We start from the raw sequence: 12859 nt of genomic DNA on the forward strand, positions 1-12859 counted from the left end.
TTTTCCTTAACAAAAAGTTTATAAGTACACTTAGTGGTAGATATTAATCAATAAGGTTCCTGCATGTATGTAGGAACGGACTTAAAGTGAAGGCAAAATAGGTCTTATCACGGTTTTCGACGCCATTTTGACGTGTAGGCAAACAGGCTTGAAATAACAGTGTTTGTATGGAAATCCGATGTCAAATAATTTTCGTAAAACATCACTTCTGAAACTTTTGGCACTAGAAAAAGGTTTAAAAAAAAAAATTGGAGGGATGTGGCTGTGCCAGGAAGCGTCCAGTCGTGTTTTGAACTTTCCATACATTTGTCTGTAAAGTGAACCAGCCGTAAACTGCTACTAAAATAGTTCGCAGGAAAAAATACAGGGAAATGTATGGAAACTTCAAAACACGACTGGACGCTTTCTGGCACAACTACATTCCTGAAATTTTTTTCTTAAAATCCTTTTCCTAGTGTCAAAAGTCTCCAATTCATGAATTTTTCCACAAGCGATGTTTTATGAAATTTATTTGACATCGGATTTCCATACAAACACTGTTATTTCAAGCCTGTTTGCCTACTCGTGAAAATGGCGTCGAAAACCGTGATAAGGCCTATCTTTATTTCATTAAAGCCTGGTTTTCAGTATTAGCGACAAATGCACAGGCGCAACCACCAGCACAAACGTAACGCAAACACAAACACAAGGCAGGGGGGGGGGGGGGGGGGGGGCTTGGCTGTGGCCCGTGCTTCCGGAGCCGTCCTTCTCCTTTTTGGGACTCCGTCCCTTTCCTATTCATCTTTTGCAATCACTTTCGGGGGCGAGAGCCGCCTGGCTGTGGCATGGCTCCCGGGGCTGCCCTCGCTCTCAGACAACAAAGGACCTGTTTATGGATTGTCCTGCAACATAGAATTTTTTTTTATTTTATATAATTGCGTATAGTAATTTTAGATACATGTTCTAAAAGTAGTTTGGCATTTTTCATGCCTTCCATCTTTCGCAGTTTAGGGCGATTAGAATTGTAAAATAAATAACATTTAATTTCTGTTTCCATGTAAATACCAATAAGGCGCCATTTCGTTTCAGTCATGAAGTTTCTTGTGTTTCGATCCGGTTCCAAAAGGAAGTTTTCCCAATAAAACACTCCTCTCTTTATAATTGAATATCGCTTACACACTTAATTTCTTCTATAAAGCTAAGGTCCGTTGTGCGCTTTGTAGCCTTCTATTCCCCTGTAAATAATATGATCTTGTACTCAGTAGCATTGTTGATGTTTCGATGTCTATCACTATAATAAATGTACATATCGTTTCTTCTATGAAGGTCCGTTGTGCGTTTTGTAGCCTTGATTTGAAATGCGGCGAAAAGAAAATGATTCACTCAAACTGTTAACTTATTAAACATTGAGAACGTTAACTTATCAAACATTCCAAATGTTAACTTATTAGACATCATTGAGAATGTTAACTTATTAAACATTCCAAATGTTAACTTATTAGACATTGAGAATGTTAACTTATTAAACATTCCAAATGTTAACTTATTAGACATTGAGAATGTTAACTTATTAAACATTCCAAATGTTAACTTATTAGACATTGAGAATGTTAACTTATTAGACATTCAGAATGTTAACTTATTAGACATTGAGAATGTTAACTTATTAAACATTCAGAATGTTAACTTATTAGACATTGAGAATGTTAACTTATTAAACATTCCGAATGACACTTTGATTTTAACTTATTAAGTTTACGACGTAATAATTACGACGTGAAATTACTCACTAAATTGAACGTGGTACCTTTACGTCGTACTCTTAATACAACAAACATTGTAATTTTACCTTCAGATTCAGTGAATGAACTCCGTAATATTACGTCGAGATTTTGCGACGTAATTTTACGTGATGATAAGTTTACGTCGTGCGATCACAACGTGAATAAGATGCGCTTTGAATTTTACGTCGTAAAATGACGAAATAAAATTAACAGCGTGTTTTGTTGACACGTGTATATGACATTCACAAGACGTTGACATGATGCGTAAGGATTACGTCGTAAATTTTACGGCGTAATATTCGTGACAGTAATATGACTCCCTGGACGTTCAGGAGGTGTTTGCACGTCTAAAATGTGCTCAAAGTGTTTTGAGCAGTAATGAACGCCATAAGTAATATGACTCCCTGGACGTTCAGGAGGTGTTTGCACGTCTAAAATGTGCTCAAAGTGTTTTGAGCAGTAATGAACGCCATACAAACATTGTAATTTTACCTTCAGATTCAGTGAATGAACTCCGTAATATTACGTCGAGATTTTGCGACGTAATTTTACGCGATGACAAGTTTACGTCGTGCGATCACAACGTGAATAATATGCGCTTTGAATTTTACGTCGTAAAATGACGAAATAAAATTAACAGCGTGTTTTGTTGACACGTGTATATGACATTCATAAGACGTTGACATGATGCGCAATGATTACGTCGTAAATTTTACGGCGTAATATTCGTGACAGTAATATGACCTCCTGGACGTTCAGGAGGTGTTTGCACGTCCAAAATGTGCTCAAAGTGTTTTGAGCAGCAATGAACGCCATACAGCAGAGTGCCATTTACGTCTACCGGTGTGCCTGCCTGGTCAAGAATAAGGAAACTTGCAAGTGACGCCAAGCGAAATCCAAGTAAACCAAGACCGTTAGCCTGCAATGTACATTGTAACATAATCAAGATTAAACGTATAAAACTGGATAACAACAGCAACAACAACAAATGCTTATCTTCCTTTGATGTATTGAATCACGGAAGGCCGGCGAACGCGATGGATTCACTGGTGACTTTCAACTTTGCGAATCGAACAGCACTCACTCAGGCTTTCGCTAGTAAGCCAAGATCTGAGTTAACCATCAATCTGAATGAATAACTTTTCAAACTCGAATACTGCTAAATTTGAATATATAATATGCTAAAAACTTGTTTCGTGCATTCCAACACGCTATGCAGGCTAATTTTTTTTTATTGATACTGCTACGTCGAACAATTAGTATGAACAAAGTTTGTCAAATGATTAGTAATAATTCGGTAACCTTTACAAAGGAAACTTATGAAATGACAGGTATGATTAGGGTTGATTGAAAGAAACGAAAAAACAAAAGGCGACAAGTGAACACAAAAGAAACGACTCCATTGACAACGAAAAGGATGGTGTATACGAATGTGCTTTTATAGGGGCGTTTTTCTCGCTACCCTGTTTAATTAAAGTGGCGCCCAATGGATACTCGTCCCCAGAGCTCTTTCCTGACTCTGTGTTAGGGCGATTTTATGTGATGAGATTCCATGAGACTAGATTTTTCACTGGCACTGTAAGTTGCGATTCGTACAGCATTCACTTTCGTTCAAATCAACACTTAAACCAACGCCCCGGCGAATGGGAAGAACGAATTGCTTGTCAAGGTACGAGTCACTGCTGGCTTTGAATGAGTCAGTGAATTAATACAATAAAATAAACCCCTCCGAATATAGGTCCCTCAAAAAGGTCATTTGAAAAATGTAAGCCCCTGGGCCTGCGGTATGCTATAATTGTAGAATTTATTTTTCGTTGCTTTAATTCCTCCTTTTACTGGAACGGTCACAATGGTGTTTTAAGTTTGAATTGAACAAAAATATTCAACTGGTTGATAACCTGATCTGAGTATCAGGCTTTTTTTGGTTGCATGGTATTTCAGTAATATTTAAGGACCGTTAGGAGACTCGTGACATAGCGTATGATTTGTGGTAGTATCATAAGAAAGCAAATAAATAAATAAAGCATAAAAGATTGAAAGAGATTAGATGGGGGCTTCCGCCTCCACCTCCCCTCCCCTTTTGTTAATTGTTCTCTGAGCTTTAGACTAACACGAATAGAAAATGACAGTGGAATCATCAACACATATCAACATAATTTTCCTCAATACGAGACCCCACACGCCATATAGTTTCCTCGTAGATTTTCCTTTTACAGTGTGGATAATTATAGTGTAACTTTTGCGATGCGCTGATTGGCAGCAATACTTCAAGAATTACTGTTATTTAGGGCCGAGTACATGAACTAGGCGGGGTAAGGATAGCTCAGTTTAATTTGCCGAGATCGGACCGGTTCCAAATTGACCCCGTATAAGCATCGAGCCGGGATTGGCCTCTTGTTCACACGGAACCTGTTATGGTCGGTACTGGGTATCCGTAGCCAATCAGGTCCTAAAAGTGTCGTTGGGTACTCCTGGAAACTAGGCTTAACTTTAAGTACAAACCTTTCATTAAGTTTTGACCAAACATTAACCGCAACTGTATGAACCCCAATGCTAACCCTAAGCCTAGGTTTAGGGTTTGACTGAGGTTTAGGGGTTAGTGTTTGTACTGGGGTTTAGTTTTTAGGGTTTGGGTTAGGGTTGGGGATAGGGTTAGGGTTAGTGTGGTAGTTACAGTTGGGGAGTTAGATGGAGAATTAGTGTTAGGATTGTGGTTTGGATTACGATAAGGTTCATGGTTAGGGAAAAGATTAGGTTTAGGATTGGACTAAATTTGTCCATGAATGAATATTACTTAGGGTGTCTTTATTACATTCGAAAATTAAAAGTATTTTCTCCTTTTACATTTAATGTGTTCATCTTTTATTTGTCTTGTGTTATCTGTTCTAACGTGAAGCTTTTGTGTGCCACCTTGGGTTTCTGGATTTCCCGAAAACTTCAGGAAAGCGCCGGTATTCCGGTGCAAAGTGGCCTTGGGCAGAAACCGCCCCCTCCGGGATAGATGGGGTTTCGAAAAGAGTTTTTTTTTGCTCAACTGATTCCACACTGACATTGTAATTTCACAAGTTAATACAATAATGTATACCATGATTGCGGGTATCCCAAGAAAAAAATGGATCTATTTTAGCCTTCAAATGTGAGCCGTACTGTTGAGTAAAATGCTATACTTTTTTGGTGGCTAGCTTCGCTCTTTAAAATTTGGTCAGATTTTGTCAATTTCAAAGGCGGAAACGCACCCAACCTAACCACAGGTGGGGTGTAAAAGGTTTTGGGAGTTAATTTGACTTAATTAATGGTCTACAGGGTTTCAATTTTGAAGTCTGTGTGTCAAAATGTATTCAAGGACAAACATAAATTGCACTAAGAGCTGAAATGGTCTTTTACTGGGTTGCCTTGCCTCCGAAGCGGTTTTTATAGGGCCTCTACGAGGGTTAGAACGGGCTCTTACGTCACCGTCTGAAATTTGAATTCCTTTCAAGATACTCTACAATCCATGAGGTGCGTTCATCATATTTTATTTTTTCACTTTTTTTTCTCAAATACTCTCTAACAGGCATCAAGCTAGGTCTCTAAAACTCAACAAATTTTGAATATACCCACAAATGGATGTTACATTGTTGCTTAATAAACTACTTAAAATAATGAGCAAATGAACGATAAATTACAGTCAAAATAATGGTGATTCTTAATAGAATTGGCTCAATTACCAACAGCTGTTTGCGAGAACCAGACAGGTGTGAAATTGAGTCTACAAGACAAGGTTCCGCTTTGTTTGAAACTCAAAACATTATCACATCTTCCTTCTACGTTCATTTTTCGATATAATAATAAGTTTTGAGGAAAGTTTTCCAAGGATCTTATGGAGAAATGGAAACATTTTCTTCAAGTGGACTGGTGGAAAAATTGGAACCAAAAGGAAAGAAACTACATTGTAATGAATCAGTCAATTCCAGCAGTGTTCATCCCCTTAGGGGTATTTTCCCACATTGTCTCTCTTGGGGGGGGGGGGGGGGGAGGGGGAGCAGGCATGAGTATACCCTGGAGTATACCCATGGAGCATCCTATTAAAAGATTGTTATTATTATTACCCTGGGTGCATTTGATGGCCTGCTGATTTTCATCGTTCAGCACTGTCACTGTCTTTCAATGACAAAATTCATTGCCAAACACGATAAATTTGTGCTGCACTATGTCCAAAGAGGACAAAATGAGCAGTCAAAGGAGCAATACTGAGGAATAAGACTTATCTAAGGTTGGCTTGTATTAACTTTCATTAGAATGAAGATATGCCCGAAAATGAAGAAATCGACTTATTTCTTAACTGAAATGTGGAGTATTTGAAGAACAGGGTCATTTGCTGGTTTGTTTTAAGAAATCCTACGGAGTAGGGGGGCTTGCGACTATTGGAATTGAATGATGGAAAACAAGAGTTGAACAGAGTTAAAGGGAAAACTCTAGTGCTCTTGTTAGACTCTTAAACTCTCCTGTCCTTGCTTGGCCTCTTGTGCACTTTGCAAGAATGAACTCTTATCAACTTTTGCCCACAGCCATTACCAGTTGACTTCTGTGCAACATTATTTCACACGGCATTATGCAAAAAAAAAAAAAAAGTGTTCGCAGCCAAATGTAAGCCTGGTTTTCACTAGTGACACAAGCACAGGCGGAGGCACAAGCACAAGGACAAGAAAAGGAAAAGATTTTGATCCTTGTGCTTGCATCGAGGTTTCACGGTGAAATAAGCACTCTTATGCTTGTGTTTGCATTGCTAGTGAAAACCAAGTTTAACGCTTAACCCAGCACAAAATAAAATCTCCATGTCACTGCCAGTTAAGAGTTGAACCATTAATTACCGAAACATGCTACAAAATAAACTACACTTAACAACTACTTATAACTGTCTCGGTATAAATATCTTCAACCGATCTTTAAAGGCAGTAATTTATCAGATGAGTGTACAGTATTTATTTAAAAAAAATGTTTTTCTAGCCAGCCTTGGAGAGTTCATTTGATAGCCAGTCCAGTCCTTCATAAAGGCCCTGTCCCTGAGGGGCGCACGTAGCTTGCACATACCACTAAAGATAAAACACATTAACAACCACGTTAATTAAAAACAACATACACTACGTATACAATCAATGTGCAACCTCAGTGATCAAAAGAAACAATAAATTACAAGGCATTTCAATAAATTGGAGCACTGATAAAGTGAAAGTAGTTGCATTTTGACCACTGTCTGGTAGGAGAGAATGGGCAGGAGTTCTTCTTGGAATTTTGCATAGATAATAGCACCAGTGTCTTAACCTTTGGCTGTGACCTTGACATAGTGGTGAAGCTTTATGATCATAACAGCTGAGTCGGCAGGAGTTTGAGCTCCTGGCAAGTCCAACCAAGCCAGATTATTTGAGTGGGATAAACCAAACAAAGGACAGCCTCCTCCATGTTGAAGGTAGAGCAGAGGACTAAACACCCACTCACATAAAGTAAATCACTTACAGAAATGTAAAATGCACCCTAAAATTCACATTTTTTTTTTCCTTGTCCTCTTTCTTCTATTTTTCTATTCTACTTAATTTTAACTAAATAATATTGGTTTATTGGCCTCTTATAAGGGGCACAGTGTTAGTTTTACTAAAGGTACCCCTCTACTCTCTTCCCCATTATGAATTGTATTCAAGTTAATTGCAATATATTTACAGTGTGACGCACCTTACCGTGGTCACCCAACCTTTTTTACAAGTTAGCCAATCTTGTTCATAAAGTACAAAACGAGATGTTTTAAATAATTCATTGTTGCGTCAGTTGCCTGTTTGACTTTGCAAGAAGACGCGACCGTTAATCAAATTCGAGTATCTTGATTGGCTAACTTGTAAAAAAAGTTTGTTGGGTGGCCACAGCAAAGCACGTCACACCGTAATATTAAATTTTTTTGTAACTATTAATCTTTGTGTATAAATTTAGGTTCGGAGAAACACATAACTGAAATAAATGACATGGCATGGACTGATGATGATAATGATGAGTACCATATAACCTAGTTCACAATTAACTGCTTAAATATTTGCCTATTTACTCACACAAAAAAGGAAAACTTCATACCCTACAAGCTAGGTTTTTTAACTACAGCTGTACATGTAGTAAACAAACCATGCCTTATTACGAACAAATCGAATGGTTAAAATCTTAGTCCCATTTCAGATCAAAACAACAAAACCAATACCATGTAACAGGAAATAAACACTACAAGAAATATATACAAACTTAAAAAGTTCACATTCATTTACAATACAATACAATAACGTTATTTAAAGAGGGAGATGCAATAACGTGATACAGTTTTCTAACTTACAACCCTCAGCTGCATCATCATCATCATCATCTTTGAAGGTTAATTTCTAAAGTGGGCATCATTTTCCCCAATGCCACAAATTTTGTACATTCTTAATATTTTGAATTGACCCTGCTAGAGATTGTAGGACATAACAAATACATACTACAATATTGTCAGCAGGGGCTATTCAAAATTCAGACAGCAGCCTTCTGTGCTTTTAGCTTATTTCAATCCCTGAATACAAAGTTGTCGTGTTTGTGAAGAAATGACTGGAAACACTAATGTTTTCATATGTAACAGAATATGAGACCTCCTTTCCCAGCTTTGTTTCCTTTGTTTGGAAATTAAGACCTCTTATTTGTGTTACACGATTTCCTTTTTATCACATCAAATTAGCTTAGCAAAGAATCCCAAGTGCAATTGGATATAATGTCCAAACAACTACCATATACCTTGAGTAGAATATTTTGTCTGACCAAATTTAGCGACTTACATGTAGTTTTAAAATGCCATTTAAAGAAAATAAATTCTTTGCAGTCATGATGTAGTTTACTTTTAAAACAAATATTTAAAAAAATCAATAGTGTACAAACTTTTAACAGGAATTTTATAGAGAAATCCATCTTCTGCTCTCACCTGTTTTCCTCGTAAGTTGTGAAGTCCTAGCTTGTCTGTTATTTCAGAGACTGAAAAAGCATTTGGCAAGTCTTGTTTGTTTGCAAACACCAGTAAAGCAGCATTTTGCAAATCCTCTTCCTGAAGCTGTCAATTGTAGGGATTTCATTAGTGAATACTGAAAAAATTCTCAAACTAGAAAGTACATGTATGTCAAATGCACCAAAGATAATAGTTTTAGACTTGTGTAAAAAGTAATAATAATAATAATAATAATAATAATAATGATAATGATAATGATAATGATAATGATAATGATAATGATAATGATAATGATAATGATAATGATAATAATAATAATAATAAGCTCAGTAGAGCTTCCTAAGATTTCCTGAAACTGAATGTAATAGTTATACAATGTTACAATATTATTGATGGGTGAACAAAGTTGCTATTTTTTTTAATACTGTATCCTTCGCATTGAAAACCAATCACATTGCAAGCACCAGGAAAAAAATGTTTTAACAGAAGAAACAATCATCAAACCAGGCATAAACACAAGAGCATACTGCACAAACTAAAATTTCTGAACAAGTTTGTCACTATTGATTTGCTTACCATTTTTTGCAGTTCGTCATTAGCTTCTCCTATTCTCTCTCTGTCATTACTGTCTACAACGAATATGAGTCCCTGTAGAGATGAAAACAGAATTTTACTTGATATATACATGTACAGTCGACTCCCGATGACTTGAACCCTCGACAACACGAACCTCGCTCTAACTCGAACCAAAATTGATTTCCCCTGGATTTCCGTCATACATTTACTGTAATTTTACCCTGGGTAACTAAAACCCTTGATAACTTGAATCTCCCACTGGCTCGAACCAATTTTGTTTCCCCTCAGGTCATATTCTATATAATTTTACCCTTGATAACTTGAACCATGTTTGTCTTTGAAACCTGCAAAGTTCGCAGTACCTAGTCATTTCCTGTTACTTTGCTTTGATTTATTTCACATTACGTTACGGTTTGATTATAACTTAGAAATACAGTGTTGTTCCATTTTGACTTGACTTCTCTATTATTAAATTTGATTAAAATTGACACTAAAATACACAGTAAACACCGTTTTCCCCCTTATTTCTGGTCATTATTGTTCACAACTCCTGATAACTCGAACTCCTGAAAACTCAAACCCTTTTCAATTTCCGTTGAAGGTTTGAGTTATTGGGAGTTGACTGTAGATTCTTTTATAAATGGCAATCCTCTGTTGACAACAATACTTACCTGTGTGTTTGTGAAGTAGTGTCTCCACAGCGGCCTGATTTTATCTTGACCACCCACATCCCAAACAGTAAATGAGATATTTTTATATTCCACTGTCTCAACATTAAAGCCTTTAAAAACAAACAAAACAAAAAGAGATGAAAATTCCCAATGCTATCACAAGCAAACCAGTTTGAAAATTGAGATATTCTTTTTTAAAAATAGTGTTAGTAAGAGAAACAAAAGCATTCCACTGCATGGTCACACTTGAGGATTTCACCCACAGACTCAAAAGTTAGAGCCACACTGTAACAGCACCACAGGAAAGTGTTCCTCAGTATATTTCACTTGAATGGTCATACATGAGATGCACCCACAGAATCAAAATCCAGAATCACCCTGTACAGTATAACAAACAGTACCACAAGAAAGCACTGCTCAGTAGCTTTCATTTGAATGGTCACACTTTAGGATTTTATCCAGACTCAAAAGTTAGAACCACCAAGTGTTCAGCATAATATAAAAAGGCACCACAGGAAAGTACTGCTCAGTACCTTTCATTGAATGGTCATAATGGTCTAAAGAGGAAATCCTTAATATTATTATTAAAGATTTCACCTTATGACTCAAGTGTTAAAGCCAACTTATACCAGCACAATTACCAACAGCACAGGAAAGTACTGCTCTGAGTGAATAGCTTTGATTTAAATGATCACACTCTGGGATTTCATCCACAGACTCAAAAGTTAGAACCACCATGTCAAACATAATTAACAAAACTACAGAAAAGTGTTGCTCAGTTTGAAACACCATGCACAGCATAAATAATATTATAAACAGTACCATAAGAATGTACTGCCCAATGACTTCCACTGCAATGGTCACACTTTAGGATTTCATCACCAGACGCAAACATTAGAACCTCAAATTACAGACCCAGGGTTCAACTGTGGTTTATACTCCACACATCCGCTGAAAAAATTTCTTCAGCATCTGGCTATCCAAAGGAAATCCCGACGACATTCTCACTAAAAGTGTGACCAGAACATATCACTCAAAACATTTTCACTACTCACCGATGGTAGGAATGGTAGTGACTACTTCTCCAAGCTTTAGTTTGTACAGAATGGTAGTTTTACCAGCTGCGTCAAGGCCGACTACAAAAGACAAGAACAAAGTTATTTTACCAAACCCAACACCCTTCTGACATTAAAGACGGTGCCTCCTTTTGATTCTGCAAATATATATGTTCTGCACATCTGGGGATGGTCCGAAGGAAAAAAAAAATGGTTTCTTAACGGCGGTGCTTGCCAAAACAAAGATATTTTTGTGCGGTTTATAACTTTGTGGAAGAACAGCCCTTGCATCTGTTTAGTTTGTCATTGAGTTTGTCCTATATAAAGACGAGCGAGAGTTGCTTTATATGTCTGGAAGAACTAACGGTAAATCGTTTAGTGTGTCTTCGAAGGCACACTTAACGATTTAGTTCGTCCAGATGCATGATGCGTCTCTTGCCTGTTTTTATACAGGATGAACTAAATGATGAACTAAATAGACGCAGTAAAATTATTTGCTTAAAGTCGTCCAGACGCATTATCTGTCTGTAGTATAAAAATGGCCATTTTCCCTCTCAAACACTTTCATTTTTTGACAAAACCTGTATGTTCTTTAAAGTGACCAGTTTCCACTAATTATGAAACAGATAATATCCATATACAGACAGAACTCTGAGTAAAGTTTCATATCAAATGGAGGTTATTTTTTTTTTTTGCATAATTTTTTTTAATCTTCATTTGACTAAACAGTTTGCCAAGTCAAAAGTTGTTATACAGGATAGATGCCTACTATTAAGGTAAGGTATAGCTGTGTGAAGTGAAAGGGTCTTTTCCTTTAAATTAACTTCTCTAAATTGTACGTTTTCTACAGTTTTCACTCTGGCCCTGAAATTGAAAGTTTGAGGGTGGCACTGTTTAATAAGCCCTCAACCTTGGGAGTGGATTCGGCCAATCTGTTTGAAATAATTGATCATGACTTGGCAGGAGGTATGGCTGACATGCATTTACCGGCACATATACTGTACAATTATATAAGCTTGACTGCTTTTAAAAAACATTTTCCAAGGAAAATAGTGCAATTTTCCTTTCTGTACCCAAGAGTAAATAGCCGGGCATTACCTGTTTTGGCGAAATGTCAACAACGAATTGAACGCGAATATCACAATGATACGACTTCAATGACCATAGAGGAAGTCTCGATCGATTAAGAAAGGAGTTGAAATAAGCTTTATATAACTGACCAAACTAACCAGAAGCTTAACAGCCAATAAAGTGCATGAGAGGTGAAGGCATAAAAGCTGGAAAGAAACTCTAGCGGAATGCCGTTTTCGTTTGATCCAATGTAAAATCGATCGGAAATAACATCGTGCTCAGCTGAGTCCAATTCAAGTCGAAATTGTTAAGGTTGTCAGGACATATGGAACAAACTTACCCATCAAAATCCTCATTTGTTTCTTTCCAAAAATCCGAGAGAATATGCTTGATAAAGTGAGACCCATGTTGCGGTATTTTGGACGAAAATGAGCCAAGTGTCGCGACAGAAACCGTCCTTATTTCTATTTTCGCGTGGATATGTTCGACAAGAACTCGGCCACGTCAAGACTTCTCTTGCGCTTGCGTAACTCATAGAACTCCATTCTCGTCCCCAGAGCCTCCTGTCCCTCTTAGCCGGCGGGGCCTTCGCACGAGGGAAAGGAGGCTCTGGGGACACAGGATTTGATTGGCTAGTTCCTGACAAAAGAAATCTAAAACGGAAGTGAAAATGTTAACGACAGAGCGTGGCATGGGCGACTGGCGGCCTGGCGCGAAAAATAAAAGTAGCGTAAAAAA

The 12859-nt window shown here is 37.3% G+C and overlaps 1 protein-coding gene across 1 annotated transcript; it reads right to left on the minus strand.

Annotated features, from left to right (window-relative positions):
• Positions 1-6732: 6732 nt before the first annotated feature.
• Positions 6733-12648, minus strand: LOC146457159 (ADP-ribosylation factor 4). The gene is made up of 6 exons (XM_085092185.1): positions 12462-12648; positions 11051-11131; positions 9996-10105; positions 9325-9396; positions 8728-8853; positions 6733-6835 (listed from the first exon to the last, which is right to left on the minus strand). Exons 1-6 carry the CDS (start codon positions 12526-12528, stop codon positions 6746-6748), a joined length of 546 nt encoding a protein of 181 aa, XP_084948311.1. The 5' UTR covers positions 12529-12648; the 3' UTR covers positions 6733-6745.
• Between the last annotated feature and the right edge of the window lie 211 nt (positions 12649-12859).

The sequence above is a fragment of the Pavona decussata genome, unplaced genomic scaffold (assembly GCF_977016875.1).
Source record: "Pavona decussata unplaced genomic scaffold, jaPavDecu1.1 SCAFFOLD_245, whole genome shotgun sequence".
NCBI lineage: Eukaryota > Metazoa > Cnidaria > Anthozoa > Scleractinia > Agariciidae > Pavona > Pavona decussata.

Bases quoted from the DNA above. Each gene is read 5' to 3' on its own strand.
- LOC146457159 (XM_085092185.1), bottom strand. From the start codon at position 12,528: ATGGGTCTCACTTTATCAAGCATATTCTCTCGGATTTTTGGAAAGAAA. The intron at 11,132-12,461 runs GTAAGTTTGTTC...TGTCTTTTGTAG, and splicing joins ACAAATGAGGATTTTGATGG to TCGGCCTTGACGCAGCTGGT. The intron at 10,106-11,050 runs GTGAGTAGTGAA...TTGTTTTTAAAG, and splicing joins CACTACCATTCCTACCATCG to GCTTTAATGTTGAGACAGTG.